The following is a 15,874-nucleotide window of genomic DNA, read 5'->3' as shown; positions in this document are numbered from 1 at the left end:
CTAAAGGTTTATTTCAACCACTTTTAAAAAGCCGTTAAAACTCGTATTCCAACTCTGTCTTTTTACAAATAAGTCAAATCCAAAGTTAAGAGACTGCTTTTCTCAATATCACACAAACTAACACAATTCAATACTGTATTTGTATATGAAAACTAGTTTCTTAAATCTAATCTTCAAAAGCCCAATGCTCCATATCAGTGTCTCAAACTTTACTGTGCATGACAATCACCTTATAGAGCTTGTTAAAAATGCAGATTCCCAGAATCTATCCCCAGAGATCCTGATGAGAGCAGATTGGGGCTGAGGCATAGAAACCCATATTTTTAATAAGGACCACAAGTAAGTATGACAAAGGTAATCCTCACATTACACCTTATTAAGCACTGTACTACTCCACACCAAAAATTCACCTGAACTTTAGATGCAAAGTATTCTCTACAATACAATAATTCTCTGTGCTTTTCCTTTAATGGAATACACACTGCAACCAGAGACTCTGGATTCACCTTTGTGATCTCCTGGAAAAAAATCCCACATGATCAGGTTTATTCTGCTGTGTTTTGCCAAACAGGATGTGCTATTTACAGCTTCTATGTGGGCATCAGTTTTCAGTTAGACAAGCGTCCTGAGGAAGTCAAGAAGCATGTAAGTGCCTCCTTCAGAATTTTAACTTAGATTAGTGAACATGTGAAAGTAAGAAAGACAAGACTGTGAATGAAGACTTCACCTACTTCTGGCTCTTGTCAAGCATGTCTCTATGAAGCCAGGGAGAAAACCTTGGAAAACCAACCACTTAAGGAAAAAAAAAATGTAAGAAAATGTAATCAATATTCTATACAGATTTTAATTTTAAACTGTTTCAAGTTAAATTTGGGGTGCTGAGAACTATTTCAAAATCAAATTTAGAGGGCAAATACATTTTTAAAAAATTTTAAGTATATAGTTTTATAATTTCTGGCTCATTTAGAGTTGATTCACTTATAAAAATGAACTAGAATTTATATATAAAGTTCCTCTTCTAATTTAGAGTCATCTAAAACAGTTTACTATAACATAAAACAATAGATTTGTAAATAAATAGAAGCAATATCACCATATACCATAAAAACTCAAACCTGAATACATAAAAAGCAAAACATTTTCTTGTACTATACACAACAAATCACATTCAGAAAACTGATTTTGAAAGAAAATGCTCATGCATATAAACGTACCTTTAGGAGTATACATGCCTTGCTGCATAGAACCTCCAGGTTCAAAAACAGGAGCCTTAAAATCAGCTACAGCTGAAAGAACTGATTCAAAACTGTAACTGCCTGGAATAATGCCACTTTTGGGATTTGGATTTTCTGGAATATGATGTATGTGTCAAGAAAAAAAAAAGCCTAAATCCAGCTTTTAAGTATAAAATTACCAAGGTACTCTAGTTTCTAACTACTTTTGTTAAAACGGAGTAATTGGCTGTAATATATAAAATTGGCCACAAGAGGGCTATACAGTACAAGAGCTCAATAATAACTTTTTATTAATTGTGAACTTTTAAAATATTTTTAATCTAGAAGCCTATTAATAAATTAAGTGCTAAAGTAGTTCCCAAGTTTATTTCCCCCCAAAGAAATTAGCTAAATCTCAGGAAATGAAAAAAAAAGTTTTTTAAAATTTATCTCCATTTTCTTCATTTTATAAATGTTATACCTTCCTTTAGAGAATCAAAAACAGTATGCTAAAAATTAGCCAAGATTTTTATGAGCAGACTATTTTTCCAAAAACGCAAAATGTCATCCTCAAAGAAAAATGAAAACGATGCTAAACAAATTTTTTACAAAGAAGAAAACCAGAAAGCCACAAAGATCCTTTTTCCATTGATTTCATATCAATTAATTAATTAATCTTTTAAATTCAAAGTTATGGAAGAGTGCTTTTGCTCAGTTACAGCACTATATACATTATATAACAGTTGAATGAAATTATCAAACATCAAATTGATGCCGCTTATGAAAGTCTTCAAGGTTATCACATAGGCATTCCATAGAAGTTATTTCACAAAATTGTAGCCAATTATTCCAAACATATTCATAATATGCAAAGTAAACTCAGTCCAAATTTTACAAAATAAATTCTTATCACAAAATAACACAATCTTTGTCTAAAATTTTATTAACAATAACTTAAAAAATAATAAAGTATGTATGATACATTCTGTCCTACCCAAAGAACCATAAGTTTTGTAAGTTTATAGATGATATAATCTTTGCCCTTAAAAACCTCTTGGCTTGGGGCACGTGGGTAGCTCAGTCGGTTAGGTCTGAGCCCATGTCCTGGGATCAAGCCCCCTCATTCGGAATCCCTGCTCTGCGGTGGAGTATGCTGCTCCCCCGCTCCCTCTGCCTGCCGAAGTCCCTGCTTGCGCTCACTCTCTCTCTTTTGGTCAAATAAAATCCTTAGAAAAAAAAAGAAAAGAAAAAAAAAAAAAACCTCTTGGTTTAAGACTAAATTCTAAGGGATGCCTGGGTGGCTCAGGCCATTAAGAGTCTGCCTTTGGCTCAGGGTCCTGGGATCAAGCCCTGCATAGGGCTCCCTATTCACTGAAAAGCCTACTTCTCCCTCTCCTTCTGCCCCTGCCCCAGAGCATGCTCTCTGTGTCCCTCTCTCTCTCTCTCTCTCAAATAAATAAATAAAATCTTAAAAAAAAAAAGACTGAATTCTAAGGAAAAAAATCCTTAAAATGTTTAAAACCCTGGTAATAATTATAAAGTATGCCTTTAAATTTAAGCCATGAATTCCAACCTAGGTATACAGTAAAGTAGACCTAGCTGCCTTTTACAAAGTGTCCAGCTTCCTTTCAGGAATGCTGTCCTAGAAGAGCAGATCCTTGGGTACTCAGAGCTATCAGTTCTGAAGTCTAACCAAGGCCTGTAAGAGCTGCCTGAGAGGTAACAATGACAAAAACATCTGCCACTAGCCCTGAACACACAGTTGAACAAACAACTGAAGTTCTTTTCCACACTATTTTTCAACTCTAAAAATATTTTTTAACCACAAAAGTGATATATCTTTAATCTGTACAAATCATTGTTTAGATCCTATATTTAACAAAATATTAAACTTTTAAAAGGATATAAGGTCCAGCAATGAACTATGTGTCCTGTCATTCATACACAACTGGGCTACCATTTCTGCTCTGAGAATCTCATCATCAGACATCCCTAAAACAATTAAAAAGAGAATTAATAAATCTGAAAATATATAAATTTTAAAGAAACAACTTACCACACTTTTTATTAAGCTGTTTTACTAAAAATGAGAAGCTTCAAAAATTAAAGAGCAAAGACTGCAATGCCCCAAATATAGCCAGTTTAAATAACCTACTGTTTGCAGCTCCCTTAAATAAAGGGTTTTTTAAAGGATATTCTAAAAGGAGTAACAACTATACATCATGTCAAGAATTTGAAACAATGTTTAAAAATATCCAAATCCTTTTTTTTTTTCCATAAGCAAGTTACTACCACAGGGAGAGGGGAGGAAAGGGAGGATAGTTAATACCCAAGCATTAGTATGAGTGCTTTTTACCTAAATGTAAACGAAGACTTAAAAGAATCACAAGAAATGTAAGAGCGCCTTCTAACATCGATCTCTCATGCTCTGCATCAAGTACTGTGTTTTGATGTTGTGACGCCATTGTCAACAAATCCACTACCTTAAATCTATAATAAGAAATATTTGAGACAGATTTTTTTTAAGTTAAAACAAAACTTAAATTCCAAATACTTCCTAAAATACCTGTCTTAATAAACTATGCTTACCTTTCAAAGACAGATGAAATAAAATAATCTGGGTCAAGTCTAGAAGCACAAACCTTTAAAAGACAAAAAAAAAAGAAAAGAAAGAAATTTTATTTCTCAATATTGTTTCATTTCTTGTATTTATTATGTTGTTTGTTTGTGTTCTGTATCTTATGTTTTGACATTGGGGGCGGGGTGGCTTGCCGACATGGAGAGAGACCACCTCTCTCCCATCTACCTAAGAATAGTAAATATTCCTAAAGCTATTCCTAAAGACAGTAAACAACTTACCTAGCAGTAAACATCTTACAAGCAAGTCAATCACCCCCTTTATCTAACTCTCACACAGCAAGCCAATATTCCCCCTGCCCTAAACCAACCCAAGACCAAGCACCAAATCGGGAAGGACAGCTCTGATGCCCCAAAGCCCACAGGAATTATTCAAACTAACCAATCTTAAACTGTTTCCCCTGCCCTGTCTTGTCCTTCCTATGCAAATGCCAAAAAAGGTTCTGCTCTAGGATTGCCCCTTGCCCCTGCTCCTACCACTTGACCAAAATCGAATGCTTCCCCTGCGGCTCTGTGTGGCATCACATGCCTCCTTCTCTTGGGAAATTTAAGTAATAAATTCTTTCAAGAGCACTGACCTCTTTGTGTCATCACTGAGTCACCTCTCTAAACTAATCCCATATTTGTAAAGTACAATATCTGCATTATCAAGTTGGCTTACCTGTAGTAAGTAAATGTCAGGGTCAATCATGGAATTACAGAAATGAGACTGGACATAGGTCATAGCTTGTCCTTTGATTTGTAGACCATTTCTTACCCACATATTGCTATGGATTTCAGCAAGACTTGCCTAGTAAACCAAAAATTAAGTAAATTAAAGAAGTCTTCTAAATTTAATCTTTATCAAAAACATGTTACAGTGAACAATCATTTCAAAATATTTTATAACTTGATCAGAGCATAAGCATGACATCCTGACCCATGTTAGTTTAAAATATCCAATTCAAATACATATTTTAAAATTATTAAGTGCTCATTATGCTTTATACAATCCCTTCTTTTGGAGTTTATACATGAGTTAGTTTTCCATGATTCCAGGAATCACTTATAACAATTTTCAATGAAATCTTTCATAAGGAATCAACGACACTTACATTTAACTCCTTCATTCTCAAGAAAAAAAAAAATTAAGTTATGCTTAAAGAAACACAGGAATAAGTATAAAACAAAGTTGATTGTCCCAAACTAGTCATTTTTCAAATAATTAGCAGGTAACCGAAGGTCAGATTAGAATGTTTCATAACATTAATGTTTAATTCTTCATGTATTTGTGTCCTGCATCAATTAAAACCAAGCACAGTCATAACTTCATCTCTTACTTGCTCTTAACCTACAGTGTGAAAGTTCAATGATAATTAAAAAATCTAAAATAGCCAGGAAAAATAAAGTGCCAGTCCATCTACTATACATAACCAGTTGGCCCACAAAATTATAGTATTAGAACTGAAAGAAACCATAGTGCTTATGCCTGAAAATCCTCTTTTCTCTCCTCTCATTTTTCAGATGGGGAAACTAAGAATCAAATTACCCCAAACAACATGGTAATTAAATTGATGTAGTACTAATGCTAGAAATCTGTTGGGTCTCCTGACTCTCAAAACAGTGCTGTAGTATGTTAAAAACTTCCCTATGAGGGTCGTCAAGGGAAGGGAGGGAAAAATGAAACAAGATGGGACCCGGGAGGGAGACAAACCATAAGAAACTTTTAATCTCAGGAAACAAACTGAGGGTTGCTGGGGGTGGGGACAGGGTGGTTGGGTTATGGACATTGGGGAGGGTATGTGCTATAGTGAGTGCTGTGAAATGTGTAAGACTGATGATTCACAGCCCTGTACCCCTGGGACAAATAATGCATTATACGTTAATTAAAAAAATAAAAAAGAAAGAAACTTCCCTATGAGTAAATACAGTGAAAAGAATTCCTGGGGAAATTGTAACTAAATATAAGTTTCATAGGACAAAAAAAAAGACCAAACTATAATCTAGCAAAAATACCTAAGTTTAAAAAAAATTTTTTTCAAAGATTTTGGCTATAAGAACAATGTAAATTTAAGGCATAAAATTAAAATAAAGAATGAACAACATAACCAAGAAATTCAATTAAAATAAAAACCTGAATACATACTTGAATTTGGAGTGGGTGAATCATTAGTTTCATTAACATTTCCTGATCAGGTAAAACAGAATCCAAATCTAGTTCTTGACATTTCACAGCCTAAAAATTATGAAAAAGAAGTTACTAATTCAATACTTAATTTCCAATATTTAAAAAAAAAATTGCTGGACGATAATCTTACCTTACTCAAAAACATAGCATAGTAACGATGAAGGGGAAGATGAAAAGTGACTTGGTTAGGTGCTGGCTGGAATAAGCAAACAAAATCCACGAGTCAAAGAAGGTTTCAGAATGCTAAATTCAAAGAAGGTTTCAAAATGCTAAAACCACACTTTTACCTTGATTTATTCCTATGCCTTTTTAACAAAACTTGATCTTTTAGATGATATAGCTTTAAAAAACCACTGCATAGAACAAGAGATGGAATGGATTTTCCTTTACAGTAGCCTATTTGGGAATCTTCAAATGCATGTACACCAAACATGACGGTAGTAACCAGAACAATAATCACAGCTGACCTTACTCACATTACCTCATTTAATCCTGAGAAGAACCCTCTGGAGTATAAACTATTAATGTTCTCATTTTATAAATTGGGAAATTCAAGCTTGGAAACTTAAGACTGAAGAGCCAGTCTGGACTCCACTGTTGTACTCAGACGGTAAGAGGCTCTGATTACAGTCCTAGAGTGAGGTACAGGGGAAGGCCTTGCCTATGTTCACAAGCTGGATAAGTTGCTCCCCACACTGGCACTGAACACACACCCTCCTTGAGAAAGCTTAGTACCGTATGTATCAAGGAACTCTGACATTCTTGTAAATATTATAAAAATTGTATTTTAAGTCTACAAATCCCATGGATCATTCTATCACTATAGAACAAAACTATATAACAACTGTCCTCCTTAAACAAATAAGAAAAATTAAAAATGAAAAAGGTATTGTTTGTTTTTAAATGCTTTTGCAAATATTTTCTGGATAAAATTTAAAAAAAAAACCTTATCCAGAACATTCAATTATGCTGATGTAATATTGGTATAAAGTTATTAAAAAGTTATAAAGAGTTGCAATATGTCACCATCCCTTAGTTTTCTTTTTTTTTCAAAACAAATATAATTAACGTCCCCCTCAACGTGTGAATAAAGAGCTATAGAAATTTGTTCTAATAAATAAAAGTTTGCCTTCCATAAAAAGGAGAGAATGTCTGATAAATGCAACAACATGTAAGAAACTTAAGGACATTATGCTAAGTGAAATGTCAGTCACAAAAAGACATACTGTATGATTCCACTTATATGAAGTACATAGAATAGTCAAAATCATACACAGAAAACATAATGATAATTGTCAGGGGCTGGAAAGGAAAGGAAAATGAGGAGTTACAGTCTTGAAATATGAAAAATTCTGGAGATTGGCTCCAGAACAATGTGAATATACTTAACACTACTTACACTTAAAAATACACTTAAAAATGCCTGATGGTAAATTTTATGTTACGCTTATTTTACAACTAAAAATAAGTTTGCTCCCACATTACTATAATCACCTGAGTAACATATTCTATACTAACTAGCTAAATCAGAATCTCCCTCAATTTCCTCTGAAGGTATTAAGGACAGTGGTTAAGAGCAGACTCTTAAAAGCTAGATTTGCATGAGTTCAAACCCTGACTCTGCCACCTCCAGCTATAAGCTGTGAGCAAGTAACTTAAACTCTCCATGCCAAAATGACTGGCCTGTAGAACAGAAATAATAAGCAGCAGGACAGCTGTGAGGATTATCTTTAACATAGTACCCAACACATAGTACTATTACCTACAAAGTCATGGACCTTGTCTTGTCTTTCAAGGCTTTAGTATTTCTGAAGTTCATACTCTTCTGCAGCATTATATTCCATAATCCCTTCTTTTTTAATGTGACAGATTAGCCACTTGCTAAACTCTTCTTCCACTGCTTCCATATAAAATGGCGGTCGTCAGACATCATTCTCAGCTTTCTACTCCTCTCCTAGGTGACTTTATCCAGATTCACAGCTTGGACTGCCAACTCGACCAAGATGACTCCCAAATCTCAGCAGAAGTCTCGCTCCTAAATTCCAAACCTTACATTCCAGTGTCTACTGAACATCATCACTTAATAGTCTATGCAAACCACAAATACTTCGGGTCCAAACTAAACTCAGCATCTTTGTCCTAAAATGCAATCCTCCTCAATGTTTCTTCCCAGTTCCCCAGTAATTCAAATCTGAAATGTAGATTCTTTCCCTCTAACAAGTCTCCACCATCTGATGAGGCACCAAATCGTGTTTATTAGCTTTTCCAAATATCTCTTAATCTACTTCCTTCCCTGTTCCCACACTGCCCCTAACCTTAGCTCAGCCCTCAACATTTAGTGCCTAGATTTCAGTGACACCTCCTGCTTTCTATTCTTACTCTCCGTGACACACCTTTGTGCTATCTGCCAAGCTCACAACTCTCCCCATCTTTTCAGAACATCTCTCCCTACTCCATCTCCCAAACACACAGACAGAATGGAGCCTGACAGTCAAGTTTATAATAGCCATATCTAATTGGAATCGGGGCAGAAGATATCTCACACAACCTGAACAATAAGAAATGTTTTTCTCTTAAAAACTTCACGTTGGGGGGCATCTGGATAGCTCAGTTCATTAAGCAACCGACTCTTGATTTCGGCCCAGGTCATGATCTCAGGGTTGTGAGACCAAGCCCCGTGTCAGGCTCCTGCTTAGTAGGGAGTCTGCTTGAGGATTCTCTCTCCCTCCTGCTCTTCCTCTGCCTCTCCCCCAGCTCATGCGCTCACTCGCTCTTTCTCTCTCAAATAAATAAATCTTTTAAATTTTTATTTAAAAAAAAAAGTGGATGTTGGATTCAGAGACATCCTCAGAATCCTTGAAGTATGTTTGAAATTGTAACATTAAGCAACTTCCGGAAGGTAACATTTCATCACATAGGCAAAGAAGCACAGAAAGCCAATATACAGAGGGGGAAAAAAAAATAGGGCAAAGCAAAGGCCAAAGACAGGAGCTCCTGTTCAGCTTTCTACTCAGTTCCTCAAAACCTGAGGCTGCCATAAGATCCCTGAGATACCCACTTTGTACTCACAAGAAATTAGGCCTCCCCTAAATTAAGCTGCCTCAAGAATGTTTTTTCCTTGCATTCAAAAATACCTTAAGCTATATAAACCTCCATATGTTCTAGGAGGTGATCTTCCCAAAACATTAATTAAATCTTGTACCTCCTCCATTCACAATCTTTTAATGGTTCCCTATAGTTCTAACCCCCTGATAATCTTCTAACCCTTGAGAAGACAGCTTACATCTCCAGCCTCATCTCCTGTCACATAAACTCAAGCACCACAGGTAGTATCCCTAACTCACCAACCTTTTGTGCCTCTATGCTGTTCTCTCTGCCTCAAATACTACACATTCCTTCTCCCAATGGATTAACATATCCTTAAGACTTGGCTCAAATGACATTTCCTCTAGGAAACATTTCCTAAATCCCTTAAGCTAAATCAGATACTACACTCTATTCTCCCCCATAGTACCTGGTCACAACTTTACAGGAGCACTGGAATCATGTTAACCATTTACCTGTCTCCCATTTCCTTAAATTAGAGACTGTTTCAGCACCTATCTCCAGTGTTTTTTAAACAGCAAACATTCAATATATTCTACTTTAATAAGTACCTAACATTAAATAAGTATTCTACTTCCCTCTTGTCAAAGAACTCCAATCAAACTACCCTGCCACATATTCATAATCATTGCCCTACAGAATATTCATGTATTTGAGGATTCTTAAATGGCCTGCCTTACTGGGAAATTTATTCTATCCCTTGTTTCTAATATCACTGTTTGATTTGTGTTAATTCAGTTCAAAAGATTTATTTAATCTGTGCTAGACTACCCCAATAACTTCTGATATTCACTCACAAGGATGGTAAAAGAAATATTTATCACAAATGTAACCAGTCTCATATTCAATCCTCATTAGCTAATAATATTATCTTCAAATAAACAGATGAGATGGATTCAGCAATGCTAAAAAAAAGTTTAAAATAAAATAACTTTTAAAAACCTGTTTAAAGGGCACCTGGGTGGCTTAGTCAGTTACATGTCCAACTCTCTGTTTAGGCTGGGGTCATGATCTCCAGGTCATAGGATTGGGCTCCAGGTTGGGCTCCACACTCAGCGGGGAGTCTGCTTAGGTTTCTCTCTCTCCCTCCCCCGCCACTCATGTGTGTGCACACACTCTCTCTCTCAAATAAATAAATAAAAATAAAATCTTAAAAAAGAAAAACTAAGATCATATAGCTAGTTGGTTTGTGGCAGAGCCACAATTTATACTTGGGTCTGCTTGACTTTATAGCTCTTTCCACTGAAAATAGCCAACAGCACTGAAATGCTACCAGACAAGGGGCACCTGGGTGGCTCAGATGGTTGAGCGTCTAACTCTTGATTTCAGCTCGGGTTGTGATCTCAGGGGCCACAGACTGAGCCCTGCATAGGACTCTGCACTCAGTGGGGAGTCTGCTTATCCCTCTCCCTCTGCTCTTCCCCACCCCCTGTTCTCTCCTTCTCTCTCCCTCCTTTTCTCAAATAAATAAAATCTTAAAAAAAAAAAAAAAAAAAAAGAAAGAAAGAAAGAAAGAAAAAGAAATACTACCAGACAAGGAATTAAGAGATGTGGGCTCTAGACTCAGAACTACCAGTAATTTGCTATGCAACTATAGGCAAGTCATTTAATATCTTTGCATCTCCATTGTACATCTACAAAAAGGTGGGGGGGGGGAATAATACCTTCTCTACTTCAAAGGGTTGTTTTGAGGAACAAATATGCCAAAGCACTTTAAGTAACAAAAAACTTTGAAAATACCTTAAAAAACAAACCATACTGTGTGATTCCTTAAGTTCTATGCTTATTTTCTCTTCTATTAAAAATCTCTTTAAATTATTTCCAACATTCAATAAATTCCTAAAATATTTCTGTGTGAAAAACAAATCTACTATTTCCTTGAGTTCAGCTGCTCTATATACCATACATGATTCTAACTGTCCTTAACTCCACCCCTGAGCTCAACAATTAATTTCATGTGTGCAACCCTCTGAGTAATGGTGTTTTCCCCTTCCTCAAAGCATTGTCTTAGTGATGCTCCATTTCAACAATACCTCCTAAGTTTCAAATACAAATGAGAGCTGGAATGAGAGAAGTTCCAGTTGAGTGACTAATCCTAGAGAGGGTAAAGGAGTAAAACAGGTTGAAAGTATGGAGGCATAATCTGAATCTAATCATGGGACACACCCAGACTGAGGGGTGTTCTATAGCATAACTGAGCTAGCTGTACTCTTCAAAATAAGAAACTGTCCCAGAAGGAGACTGGAGACATGATGACTAAATGCAACATGGGATTCCGACTAGGATGATTTTGATATAAAGGACAACAATGTACAATTTATAAAACATGAAGGAATTCTAAGGATTGGACAGTAATTATATATTAACGTTAACTTCCTAATTTTTATAATTGTATCTGGTTGTATAAGACAAAGCCCTTGCTTGTAGGAAGTACACAGTGAAGTATTTGAGAGTAATGGGCATCAAGTCAAATGGTTCAAGAAAACAAAGTTCTTTGTACTTCACTTCCAAATTTTCAGTAAGTTTGTGATTGTATCCAAAAAAAATTTTTAAGAAAGGTGAAGAAAAAGAAAAAAATTCCCCACCCACAAAAAAAAAAAAAAAAGAGAGAGAGAGACAGACAGACAGCAGGAGTTCCATCTGCCCAGGATTCAGAAATGAGATGGGGGAGTTGGAGTGGTCTGAAACACGGCCCTCCTTATGCATATGGCATACTGTGAACCCACTTTATAAAAGGAATAAAAGGGGTTTCTGGGAGAAAACTTGGGCTATTTACAAGCAAGCCCTTGTTTAATTCATACAGTATGTTCTGTGCCAACTCTTCTCAGCTCATTATTAATAACAATCACCTTTGTTCAAGCCCACAGAACACTAACCAATTAATGAAGATGTAACACCCTTTCCATTAAACTCTCCTATCCTATCAACATTTGCACTGTCACTTTAAATCCCTCTAAATGAAACTAATCTTTACTCCTGAGAAATATGGAGACATATACCCTTCATAACAGATAAAGGAATTATAAGCAAATATGATTAGTACACTTCAGAATCTCATAAATGTCAAAGAACTGATCTTCCACCTCTCCTTTTTTAAACTTAATGGTAATATCCTCATCCTAACTTCTTTGCCTTATCCCATGAAAAGATATTCATTATTTTCAGTTAAATGAGATATAACACTTTTCTTAAGTGCCTTTACATATGTCAAAAATATACATACCTCATCTACAAAGTTAATAGCATCAAACCAGTCTTGAAGAGCTTCAAGGCAGTATCTAACAACATTTCGAGTATACTCTTGAGTTTCCTAAAATAATAAGTTATACAAATTTTACATTATATAAATATGTATGTTTTCAACTTCAAATTATATGTAATACATGAAAATTATATATAATGGTAACATAATATATATAAAATCAAAAGACCACATTTGCCATTTTAAGAAATCGTTTCACAAACTAATAGTAACAACCAGAGACAATTAGGAAAATTAAAAAACACAGCATGTTATGTTTTATATAATTTATTCTTGGAAACGGATCAAAGCTGAAATAGTTTTAGGTGATGCATATCAAGCTCTATTCAAAGAGATTTCAAAAATATTATAAGTTTCTTAATATTAACTGTTTAATGAGTACAGCATCTTTGGGGATGATGAAAACATCTTAGAGATGAATGGTGGTTATGGTTGCACAACACAGAGAATGTACTTAATGTCAATGAACTGTACATCTAAAAATGATGAAACTGTGCATTTTACATATTTGCCACAATAAAAAAAAACAAACAGACCAACAAAGGAGCAGAGAACCTTTAAGTACTATGAGCAGCCTGTGAATATCTTAGCTTGCTAAAAAGAAAAGATAAGTGTGTGCCACTCAAAAGTACTATGAAAGAAAATTAGAATGTTTTATGGAGAAATTGAGCCACTGAAATAGGAAACTATTAAGTTAAATGGCAAAATAAATCATGATAGCCTCTCTTTAAAAAAAATAATAATAATGGGCAAAAGATCTGAATAGACATTTCTCCAAAGAAGATCTACAAATGGCTAATAAGCACATGAAGAGATGTTCAACATGATCAGTCATTAGGAAAGTGCAAATCAAAGCCACAATAAGCCATCACTTCACACCTATTAGGAAGGCTCTATTTTTTTAAAATGCAAAATAAAAAGTGTTGACAAGATGTGGAGAAACTGGAACCCTCACACATTGCCAGAGGAAATATAAAATGGTACAGCCACTGTGAAGTTAAACACAGAGTTACCATATGACCAAACAAGTCTACTCTCATATACCCAAGAGAATTAAAAGTATTTGTTCACACAAAAACTTACATGCTAATGTTCACAGCAGCATTATCCACAGTAACTAAAAAATGGCATTAACCCATGAATGGACAAGTAGAATGTGGTACATCTATGCAATGGATTACTATTCAGCTTTAAAAAGAAATGACACACAACATAACAGAGTTGAACCATAAAAACATTATGCTAAGTGAAAGAAGAAAATGGCTATATAATGTATGATTCCACTTATATGAAATATCTAGATTAGGCAAATTCATAGACACAGCTGGGAGAAAGCAGTTTCCAGGGAATAAGAGCAGACTGAGACTGGGAAGTATAAGGTTTCTTTAGGAGATGGGTGATTAGTGGGGAATTTGTGGTACCAGCTGTACAGCTTTGTGAATATACCATATGACTGAACTAATACTTTAAGATGGTTAAAATATAGAATTTTAGGTTGTATAAATTTGAAATCTATAAAAAAAAAAGTTTTTAAAAGAAGACACTTTGGCCTTGATGTATAATAAAAGTGCAGATCACATCAAAGTCAAGTAGGTTAAAATCTTTATATATATATAATTATTCTGTGCTTTAAAGAAAGCTAAGTTTCCCATTGCTGCCTTCTCCTTCATCCTGCTCAGTCTCCTGTCTTATTCATTATTCTATACATATATTATCATGCAGGTCCATCTTATGTCCACTACCATCCAGACCAAATATCACTTATCTAGTTTCCTTGCCAACAGTCTCACCCTGTTTTAATCTATACTATATGAAATTTATCTTTTTTTTTTTTTTTTTTTAAAGATTTTATTTATTTATTTGACAGACAGAGATCACAAGTAGGTAGAGAGGCAGGCAGAGAGAGAGCGAGAGGAAAGCAGGCTCCCCGCTGAGCAGAGAGCCCGATGTGGGGCTCGATCCCAGGACCCTGAGATCATGACCTGAGCCGAAGGCAGCGGCTTAACCCACTGAGCCACCCAGGCGCCCATGAAATTTATCTTTAAAAAATATTATTTTATACATTATGTTTCCTAATTTCTTACTGAAAAAAAATTTAATGGCACTTTTAAGTTACCATAAATAATGTGTCATAACCAAACTAAAGTGGCAGTTAAGTCACAGGTAAAGAAACATTTAAAACCAAATGTTCTCCCGTCTTATCAAGAGTTTGGGCAAAGGGTAACATAATACCCTTTCGGTACAAATACAAACTGATATGACCCTCCTGTAGAAAAATTTGAAAAGCATGTATCAAGAGCCTTTAAAAAGGTGACCAGTTGGGGTGCCTGGGTGGCTCAGTGGGTTAAAGCCTCTGCCTTCAACTCAAGTCATGATCCCAGGGTCCTGGGATCGAGCCCCACATCGGGCTCTCTGCTCTGCAGGGAGCCTGCTTCCTCCCCTCTCTCTCTCTGCCTGCCTCTCTGCCTACTTGTGATCTCTGTCTGTCAAATAAATAAATAAAATCTTTAAAAAAAAAAAAAGGTGACCAGTTAATTCCATTCCTAAATATAGTATACTTAATAATCATGTCCAGATCATCTTTCTCCCATCTCCCACCACTAACACGCCCATCCAAAAAAATGCAGTGTGCACATTACTAATTTTATAACCTTTTCAGTCTGTTTATGCATATGTAAAAATGGACATAAATGGACATAATACTATCTACCTCCTAGTACTGTGAAGGAAGCAAATTAAGTAATGTTTGTAAAATGCTCCGTGTCATAGTCTAGCACTATGTGTGGAAAGCAGTTACGAGCTCCAAAGGGTCAGGGCCACAGTTACCTAAAGCTGCCACTAGATGGAGATTTTACAGCTTATTTGTTTTGTTAGGAAAGCAAAAATTCGTAGGATTCTGGAAATGTCCCATCCCTTTATCCAATCTGTTATCAATATAGTATTAGTTGTTTAACTAGCTCTTAACATTTTCAAGAACCAAACAGCATTTAGAGCAATCATACAAAGAAAGTAAGCTACCAGGTGAAGTTCTTTTTATTGTTAATCCTTTAGTTTTATATCTTTTAATTAGAGAATAGAAACAACAAAACAGCTGTTTTACTTTAATAGTCTTTCTTCTAGCTTACATTTCTAAAACCCAACAACAGTATTACTAAAAAGCTCTAGACAATCTTGCTTTTAACAGACAATTACAGCAAAATGGGAAAGAGCTGAAATCAGACGGATTTGTTTTCAAACTCAGCTTCTACTTAACAGCTGTGTGAAAGTGGGCAAGTTATTTAACTTCTGCAGGAAAGAGATGATACTATCTACTTTATAAGAGATACAATGAAGACTAGATTAAGAATATAATACAAAGTGTGAAGAACAATGTCTGGCAGAATGTGGGGGCTCATCAAGAGAATGTCTTAATTAGGAACTAAATACTCCCTTAACTGAGAAACTGCTCTCTCAGATTCTCTTAAATGGGGTTGCTTTCTCAATTCTCTT

General features: G+C 35.3%; 1 protein-coding gene across 6 annotated transcripts in view; it reads right to left on the bottom strand.

The window, feature by feature from the left end:
- The window catches only part of UBR3 (ubiquitin protein ligase E3 component n-recognin 3), a 241,949-nt gene that overhangs the window by 153,592 nt on the left and 72,483 nt on the right, over positions 1-15,874 (bottom strand). For all 6 annotated transcript variants that reach the window (XM_047722104.1, XM_047722105.1, XM_047722108.1 and 3 more), the window contains exons 11-18: positions 12,347-12,433; positions 6,149-6,214; positions 5,977-6,066; positions 4,513-4,641; positions 3,804-3,856; positions 3,571-3,704; positions 3,122-3,206; positions 1,215-1,357 (exon numbers count right to left, since the gene is read on the bottom strand). In XM_047722104.1, the coding sequence (XP_047578060.1) occupies positions 1,215-1,357; positions 3,122-3,206; positions 3,571-3,704; positions 3,804-3,856; positions 4,513-4,641; positions 5,977-6,066; positions 6,149-6,214; positions 12,347-12,433 (787 nt within the window). The remainder of the gene's footprint in view (positions 1-1,214; positions 1,358-3,121; positions 3,207-3,570; positions 3,705-3,803; positions 3,857-4,512; positions 4,642-5,976; positions 6,067-6,148; positions 6,215-12,346; positions 12,434-15,874) is intronic.

Source organism: Lutra lutra, chromosome 3 (assembly GCF_902655055.1).
Source record: "Lutra lutra chromosome 3, mLutLut1.2, whole genome shotgun sequence".
NCBI classification, from domain to species: Eukaryota; Metazoa; Chordata; class Mammalia; order Carnivora; family Mustelidae; genus Lutra; species Lutra lutra.
Note: the sequence above shows the minus strand (reverse complement) of the source record. Positions and strands in the feature narration are given on the sequence as shown.